This window comes from Borostomias antarcticus (genome assembly GCF_949987555.1).
Source record: "Borostomias antarcticus genome assembly, contig: scaffold_1186, whole genome shotgun sequence".
Lineage (NCBI taxonomy): Eukaryota > Metazoa > Chordata > Actinopteri > Stomiiformes > Stomiidae > Borostomias > Borostomias antarcticus.
In genome coordinates this window covers 1-9,379 of record NW_028176708.1, presented here as the reverse complement: position 1 = coordinate 9,379, position 9,379 = coordinate 1, and the positions used below count along the sequence as shown (strand labels likewise).

Here is a 9,379-nt window from a genome sequence, read left to right as displayed (position 1 = left end):
CCTTCCTCACTTTCTCCACCGACTCTCCCCCAGCTTCCTAGCGCCATTTCCTTCACCCCCCCCTCCCTCCGACCCCCCCGCCCCCCCTCCCTCCGACCCCCCCGCCCCCCCTCCCCTAGCTCCAGAGGCAGGGGTGCTCCTGGCGGAGTGCGGCCCACCACAGGCCACTGGCTCTGGGTAATTAAAGTGGTTTAGACCCCCTCACCCACGGTCACATGCAACTGCAGCTCAGTGATAAAGCCACAGTGCTGTAATTACATAGGACCAGACTCACGCCCAGCTACACTAAAACACCCAGCTGGGGAGTGTGTGTGCGTGTGTGTGTGTGTGTGTGTGTCATGTTAAAGTGTGTCTGCATGTGTGTATATATGAGGCATGTTGACATGTGGGTTTCTGCTTGTGTTCATGCATGTCTGCATGTGTTCAAGGTTGTGCTCTTGAGTGTGTGTGTGTGTGTGCGTGTGTGTGTGTGTGTGTGTCTATAGGGCGGTTCACTGTCCTGGAATTAAGCCTCTAGTGTTTAAGCCCCACATATGCTTACTGCCCCCGACTCTCTCTCTCTCACACACACACACACACACACACACACACACACACACACACACACACACACACACCCCCCCCCCACCCCCCACCCAATCATTCCTCGTCACTGGGCTGGCACCTCTCATGTGTGTGACCATCACCCATTTAATTACTCATTTAAATAAATAAATAAATGTATGAACACCCCCGGATAAACAAATAGCGATATTCAAATGAGGAGGCGTGTTTAAGCCTGCGGGAGGCGAGTCCATCTCCACAATATCCTTAAAAAAATAAAAATAAAGTTACAAAAGTTACTCTCAAAATATTAATACGATGGAAAAAATAACAGCCATGAGGTCAATGAAATGGGGATTAAAAGTTTTTTCCTTTCCTGTAACATTTGAGTTTCTATATAAGCCCGCTACGTAGCAAACTGCAGCTAACGGACAGACCGTGACGGAAAGCCAGCAAGTGGAGCGCAGTTAAAACGACGAACGGTTCAAAAACACTGCAGTCGTGGCTCCAGACAGGAAGTTGACCAGGAAGTGAACCGAGAGGATATTTTGAGCAGCCGTGTACGGACAGGAAGTGGACGACACGGTTCTGGACTGAGCACTGAAGAGCCGCTAGCGCCAGTCAAGACTCCGTAGCATCGGCTAGCAGCACACGGCAGCTAAATCAAGCAGCAAGCAAGTAGGACTGGACCTCACGTCACGTTTGGATGGGGCAGGAGTGGATGGATGGGGCAGGAGTGGAGAGTAGGAGGAGCCCCAGCGTGGTTGTGGCGTGTGGTGATGACGTTCTTAGCAATTAACTTTCATTTAGTCCTGACCGATGCATTCTGGCCTATTCCAGGTGCTCTGTGATGTGATGGGCGGTGAGCATGTCCAACACTGTGATGCTCTGTGGTGTGATGGGCAGTGAGCATGTCCAGCTCTTCATACAGAAGTAAGGCGGCTTTTGAGGCTTTTCAAATTGTACAGAGAGATCTTACACACTCACACACACACTTCCAGCGTGTTGTCATACCTTGGGGGAGGCGGCCAGCTCCCTGGCGGCCAAGGCTGCTGCTGGGCCGGCTCCTGCAGGAGGGGGCCTCTCTCTGGGCGTGGGGGCTAGAGGCCCCGTTCCTCCAGCAGGGGGCCTCTCTCTGGGCGTGGGGGCTACGGGGCCGGGGGGCAGGGGGGCTCGTCTCTTCTGGTTCACCCCAGCGTCCTGGAGGGGTGCGGGGCCACCACCAGGGGGCCGGGAGGGGCTGGGGGTCCGGGGCTCGTAGAACGGGTTTGACCTGGAAGAGATGGAGGAAAAAGCTCTTCAGCAAGTATAGCTAACATTAACGTTACTAAGATAACGTTACTAAGACTTCAGTAAGTATTGCTAAGTTACTAAGATAACGTTACTAAGACTTCAGCAAGTATAGCTAACGTTACTAAGATAACGTTACTAAGACTTCAGCAAGTATAGCTAAGTTACTAAGATAACGTTACTAAGACTTCAGCAAGTATAGCTAACGTTACTAAGATAACGTTACTAAGATAACGTTACTAAGATAACGTTACTAAGACTTCACCAAGTATCGTTAACATTACTAAGATAACGTTACTAAGACTTCCGCAAGTATAGCTAACGTTACTAAGACTTCAGCAAGTATAGCTAACGTTACTAAGATAACGTTACTAAGACTTCAGCAAGTATAGTTAACGTTACTAAGATAACGTTACTAAGACTTCAGCAAGTATAGCTAAGTTACTAAGACTTCACCAAGTATCGTTAACATTACTAAGATAACGTTACTAAGACTTCCGCAAGTATAGCTAAGTTACTAAGACTTCACCAAGTATCGTTAACATTACTAAGATAACGTTACTAAGACTTCCGCAAGTATAGTTAACGTTACTAAGATAACGTTACTAAGACTTCAGCAAGTATAGCTAAGTTACTAAGACTTCACCAAGTATCGTTAACATTACTAAGATAACGTTACTAAGACTTCAGCAAGTATAGTTAACGTTACTAAGATAACGTTACTAAGACTTCAGCAAGTATAGCTAAGTTACTAAGACTTCACCAAGTATCGTTAACATTACTAAGATAACGTTACTAAGACTTACGCAAGTATAGCTAACGTTACTAAGACTTCAGCAAGTATAGCTAACGTTACTAAGACTTCAGCAAGTATAGCTAACGTTACTAAGATAACGTTACTAAGACTTCAGCAAGTATAGCTAAGTTACTAAGACTTCAGCAAGTATAGCTAACATTAACGTTACTAAGACTTCAGCAAGTATAAGTAACGTTACTAAGATCAAGTCCCAAGGAGGAGACACACAAAGGTAGATGAAATTCACAGCATCTTTCAGCGCACATCATCCCTGAGTAGAGAAAACTATACTATACATTCAATATGCGGTAAAAAGATAGAATATAACGTTAGCTAGCTAGCAGCAAGTTATACTAGCCATAGTAACTGGCCAGATATCCATTACGTAAGATCTTTGATTTAAGCTGTCAGACGAGACAATTACAATCTGACTATTATTGACAACCTTAGCTAACCTCGACTTGTTGCCACGTTGTGTTTTATAAGAGGTATTAGAGGTTCATGAAACAGAGAGCGACTCAAACATTCACAATAAGGACAACAGCATGCACACACACACACACACACACACACACACCAGGTGTTCTCATTGGGGTCACTCCTGACTGACCTCATATCCTTGCTGACTAGGCTGGACTACTGACAGACACACACACACACACACACACACACACACACACACACACACACACACACACACACAGGTCTACTGACAGACACGCAAACACACACAGAGGAGCTTATCAATACACAGGCATACCCTCAGGGCTGAAAATGGCAACACCAAGTAACTCACTCAACACCACAAACCCCTCCTCTCACGCTCATCGCACACACACACACACACACACACACACACACACACACACTCACAAAGGAGGGGAGGCATGACTGGCTAGGTATCTGGCTGAAAGACAGGGTTAACTCAATGTCTAAGGAAGCAAACGTGGTCTCGGAGACCAGACCTCATGTCCGAACCACCAGCAGCAAAGAGACATGTCACAACAGGGTGCCTCTTCAACTCTCCTCACAGAACCAGACACTCCAGGTCACACAACACAATACCCACTCACCTGCCTGTCCGTCAAAGCTTTCAAAGCTTTCTTACTGGAGTATGTCCAGATTTTGACAGGTGTTAAATAAAGACTTGCCTTGCTTCCATCTGATAATGGTGTGTAAAACATATCGTTTACTTTTTTTCTTTAGAGATTCAGCCTTTGAGAGAGATTCACAAACATTTAAGCGACTCCAGTGTTTGGGTTGAACTAACTTGTGTTCACTCTCACCCTGTTGCACGCCATGGGGCGAACTCTAGCGCCCCCCCCTGGAGAACCGGGGGAGAGGAGGGGGGAGGAGAGGGAGGAGAGGAGGGGGGAGAGGAGGGACAAGGTGAAGGAATGCAGACACACAACAGACCCCTTGTTCCCGTTGACAGACCTCCTTCATCAATGTAGTGCTGAGGCCCGGAGACGAGGGGGGGTGGATTAAGGTTCTCTAGGCCTGGTTCTACTGGTGGATTAAGGTTCTCTAGGCCTGGTTCTACTGGTGGATTAAGGTTCTCTAGGCCTGATTCTACTGGTGGATTAAGGTTTTCTAGGCCTGGTTCTACTCACAGGGCTAGATTCTCTAGGCCTGGTTCTATTGGTGGAGTTAAGGTTCTCTAGGCCTGGTTCTATTGGTGGAGTTAAGGTTCTCTAGGCCTGGTTCTATTGGTGGATTAAGGTTCTGTAGGCCTGGTTCTATTGGTGGATTAAGGTTCTCTAGGCCTGGTTCTATTGGTGGAGTTAAGGTTCTGTAGGCCTGGTTCTACAGGTGGAGTTAAGGTTCTCTAGGCCTGGTTCTATTGGTGGAGTTAAGGTTCTGTAGGCCTGGTTCTACAGGTGGAGTTAAGGTTCTCTAGGCCTGGTTCTATTGGTGGAGTTAAGGTTCTGTAGGCCTGGGCTGATGTGGCTATAGCCATTTAGCTACCATCTCAAAACTACAGGTTGGTTAGACACTGCAATAAGGCACATCAGACAAGGTTACCCGTGAGGTAGTGAAAACTAATCAAAGGTCATGTACGCACACACGCACGCACACATACACACACACACAAATACACACACACACACATGCACACACACGTAATGCCCCTATAGACACACAAACACAAGCAGAATGTGTGTGCGTCACACTCTTGACACGCTACTCACTCGTCCAGTTCGTCGTCCGGGTTCTGAGCCGTGTCGGCGTACAGGTACTTGCTCATATCCACGGGGCGGACCCCCTTCCTCTGCCTGGGCCTGGGGGCCTCCGGCTGGGGCTCCGCCTCCTGCTCCGCCTTGTCGAACGGGTTGCCAGAGTACTGGGGGTGCGTGTCCGGGGGGGTGGGGGGGGGGGCGGGCTCGTCGGGCTCGTTGAAGGGGTTGGACAGGTCTTGGTCGTATAGAGATTTGTCCTCGTCTCTTGGTCGGAGGGGGGATTGGCTGGGAGGGTCTACGGGAAGAGAAGTGGTCAGTGTTACTGTCTTAGTGACCTCTCCTCACTCAAGTCATTGACAGATCTAGGTACCATCAAATGGCATTAATAACTAGAATTTATAATGAACACTAGGGCTGGGTTTAAAAAATCGATTCTGAATCGATTCTGAATCAAATGATTCAGAATCGATTCATGAATCCCAAAATCGATCTTTTATTTAATGAATGAATGAATAAATGAAGGTATGAATAGTTAATTAATTCATTCAATGATTCATTCATTTTTGGAAATCAGTATCGATACCCAGCCCTAGTATTGATGTGTTGCATAACGTGGCAGTCATGTAATTAAGGTTACAGCTAAAAACAACAGGTTTTAGTAACACTAACCGAATCGATATTGAATCGAATCGTGATAATCGATTCTGAACCTTGGGAATCGGAATCGAATCGATTCTTGAAATTCGACGCGATACCCAGCCCTAATGAACACCAATTATTTGGTTGACTACAAAAACAAATGCTCAAACGTGGTCAGATATTAGTTTGAAGGATACAGCAGGTTCCAGATTAGGATTAGGTCGTCACATACCTTCCTCATCAGGGTCACCAAAAGGGTTGAGGTCATTGGGATCGTGCGGGTCATCGTCCGGCTCTTCGAAGGGATTGGTGCTCATGGCAGGGGGCGTGTCCCGATCGTCCTCCTCCAGGAAGTTCAACTTGCTAATTAGCTCTGATGCCACGGTTCACGGGAAAAGAATTGAACGCGAGAAAGATAAGCAGGGAGAGAGAGAGAGAGTTAGCACCACTCAGGGAGGGACGCCCTGCTACAAACATCACAATGTCTCAGTCAGACCACGATGAAACGATCAAAATGAATTAAAAAAAAACATCCAAAGGAAAAAAAATAAAAATCATAGTCTGCAGTTTGGAGTGAACCATCGGCCTCAAGCTTGCTTGGTTTGTAAATCCCTCCTAGGAGAGAGAGACCCTTCGCCCATACCTCCCGCCGGTTTGGGTATCTCGCTGTCCTAGAGAGGCATTTCCCCAGGATTTATACTACCGAGTCGCCATGACGCCTTCAGCGCGGGCCAGCCGTTACCATGGCGCCCCTCGTTAGGCACTCAGAGACTCATCCTCTTCATCATCTTCACTGTGGAGGCTCCAGCCTGTGTGTGTGTGTGTGTGTGTGAGAAAGAGAGAGTGTGTCTAAACAGTGTGAGAAAGTGTAGGAGAGAGAAGTCGTGTGTTGGGTGAGAGAGTTTTGAGTCAGGGTGAGGAGTGGTGTGTCCTGAGGGTGTGTGAGGGTGTGGGTGAGTCAGAGTCATGTCACCCGCCCGGGTGTGAGGGTGTGGGTGAGTCAGAGTCATGTCACCAGCCAGGGTATGAGGGTGACCTGGTAGCTGATAAGAGGTGTGGCCAGCACATTCTGACCCATATTAGGCCATCTTTATCGCCACGAATGCCAGCAGTGAGTGTGTGTGTGTTTGTTTGTTCGTGTGCATCTGTGTGTGTGTCTGTGTGTGTGTGTGTGTGTGTGTGAGAGGTCGGACGATTCCCAGAGTAAAAACCCAATAGAGTTCCTGAGTAAAAACCCAATAGAGTCCCTGATCTGGTTCACTGCAAACGCAGATGTTGGGGCAGGAAGACCACGAGAAGACACAACTTAAAAGGACATGAAACCAAATAACGTACTGGACATCATGTGACCACATGAAGCAGTGAAACACCAGGAACACCTCACAACACCGATGAGGGAGAGGATGAGGGACAGGGAGACAAGCAGGGGGGGGGGGAGAGAGAGAGAGAGAGGAGAGAGAGAGAGAGAGAGAGAGAGAAAGAGAGAAAGAAAGGAAGAAAGAAAGAAAGAAGGAGCGAAAGAAAGAAAGAAAGAAAGAAAGAAAGAAAGGGAGAGAGAGAGAGAGAAAAAAAGAGTGTGTGAGAGAGAGTGAGAGAGTGTGTGTGTGAGAGTGTGTGAGAGAGAGTGTGTGTGTGAGAGAGAGAGAGTGTGTGAGAGAGTGAGAGAGTGTGTGAGAGAGAGTGTGTGAGAGTGAGTGTGTGAGAGAGAGTGTGTGTGTGTGTGTGTGTGTGTGTGTGTGTGTGTGTGTGAGAGAGAGTGTGTGAGAGTGAGTGTGTGTGTGAGAGTGAGTGTGTGAGAGAGAGAGTGTGTGTGAGTGTGTGTGAGAGAGTGTGAGGATGAGAGAGAGGGAGGGTGAGAGACATAGTAACAGAGGTGAGGATGAGAGAGAGGGAGTGTGTGTGAGAGTGTGAGAGAGTGTGTGAGAGAGAGTGTGTGAGAGAGAGGGAGGGTGAGAGACATAGTAACAGAGGTGAGGATGAGAGAGGGAGGGCGAGTCAGAAAGGGGAAGCGTAAAGGACCTTGAGAGGAGGAGGAGCCAGAGCGAGGGGGGGTTCTAGGCGCTCTACTCCGCTCTGGGTCGTCATGGAGCCACTCGTCATGTGAGCAGCTCAGGGCGGTCAGCTGCCTGACCAGCTCTGGAACAACAGGGCCGGGGGGGGGGGGGGGGGGGGCACAGGGTGAGCAGAGGGAAACAACACACACACACACACACACACTCAGACACTCAGTCAGACACACACATACTCACACACCCAGACACAAGCGCACACTCACACACACTCAGACACACTCACTCACTCACTCACACACACACTCACACACACTCGCTCACTCTCACACTCACACACACACACACACTCAGACACACACACACACTCACACACACAGAAACACACACACTCAGACACACACACTCGCTCTCTCACACTCAGACACACACACTCACACACACACTCACACTCAAACACACACACACGTGTGCTCTCACATATGTCAAAGCTAAGAGAGAGGGAGTGTGTGCGCGTGTGTATATATATATTTATATATGTATACATATTTCACAGTGCACGGTTTGGTTAGCATCAGCGATGCTAACGCTACACAGCCATGTCCGTATGTAGCCGGCGCGCTAGCTAGCGTCCTGGGCGAGGCAGAGAGGGGGGGGGGGGAAGCGCTGAGGATTTTACCCAGGATCCCCTGATGCGTACTGGATGACGACAAGTCGATCGCCGCTGTAGGAGACCGACGTATAGAAATACAGACGAGCAGAAGGAACCCACGAGGCTTGATGTGAAGAGGCGGCGCTGTGGAGGGTGGATTAGGCAAAGCAGCGCCGCTCAAACGCTAAACCCCCGCGTGAGGCTCCCTGAGCCGGCGTGGATGAGAGCAGCAGCCCTCATCCCTCAGACCTTAGCCCTCATCCCTCAGACCGAGACGGGACGAAGACGGGAGGACAAAAAAGAAAAGCTGATAAAATGTTATGAAACTTTTTTCCTAACAGACCGTCCACCAGCTCCTCACGTCTTCCGTGACTCCAGGTTGAGGTGAGGGTTGAGGTTAGGTGAGGGTCAGATGGGCCAGCCTGGTTCCATCCCCTCCCTTCCCTCTGGACCGGGACCCACAAGATGCCGTCCTAGTCCTAGTCCTAGTCCTAGTCCTAGTGCTAATGCTAGTCCTAGTGCTAATGCTAGTCCTAATGCTAATGCTAATGCTAGTGCTAATGCTAGTCCTAGTGCTAATGCTAGTCCTAGTGCTAATGCTAGTCCTAGTGCTAGTCCTAGTTGCCATGGCGGCCCCCGTACTCACCGGTGATCTTGGCCGCCTTCTCCTCCTCGTTGAGGCGGTTCTCCTCCTGGTTCAGCCGGTTCTCCTCCTGGTTCAGGCGGTTCTCCTCCTGGTTCAGGCGGTGCTCGTCGTCGTCGTCGTTCTCCTCCTCGAAGTCGTCCAGGTTTCCGATGTCGGCCTGCTTCATGCTCATCAGGCTGGCCAGGCTCTGCATGTCCTCGTCCCTGAGGGGGGACGCAGGGGACACATGAACTGATCTGAGGTCCCTGATTAAGAGTTGATGAGTGGGTTCTGCTGAGTGGTTAAGGGGGGAGGGGGGAGGGGGAGAGGTTAAGGGGGGAGAGGGGGGAAGGGGAGGGGGAGGTTAAGGGGGAGAGGGTTGAGGTTAAGGGGGGGAGAGGGGGAGGGGGGAGAGGTTGAGGGGGGAGAGGGGGAGGTTAAGGGGGGGGGAGTTTAAGGGGGAGAGGGTTGTGCTGAGTGTGTGTAGCAGAGTGGGCGGAGCCTCCTTACGTGGCCTTGCCCTCGCGGAGGAAGATGCAGGACAGGGAGAACTGCAGCGTGGCAGAAACCACCTTCTTGGACAGCGGCTTGAACTTGAGCTTGACGTCGGTCTGCGTGGGCATGGGGCTGGCGTACTGCTTCATG

General features: G+C 49.7%; 1 protein-coding gene across 1 annotated transcript; it reads right to left on the bottom strand.

The window, feature by feature from the left end:
- Positions 1–1,557: 1,557 nt before the first annotated feature.
- On the bottom strand, positions 1,558–9,378 carry LOC311328187 (EH domain-binding protein 1-like; the record flags this gene model as incomplete). The annotated part of the gene is made up of 5 exons (XM_084462197.1): positions 1,558–1,816; positions 4,822–5,104; positions 5,681–5,821; positions 8,756–8,958; positions 9,245–9,378. Coding segments are annotated over 5 exons (1,020 nt in total), but the record flags the coding sequence as incomplete, so codon positions are not given.
- Between the last annotated feature and the right edge of the window lies 1 nt (position 9,379).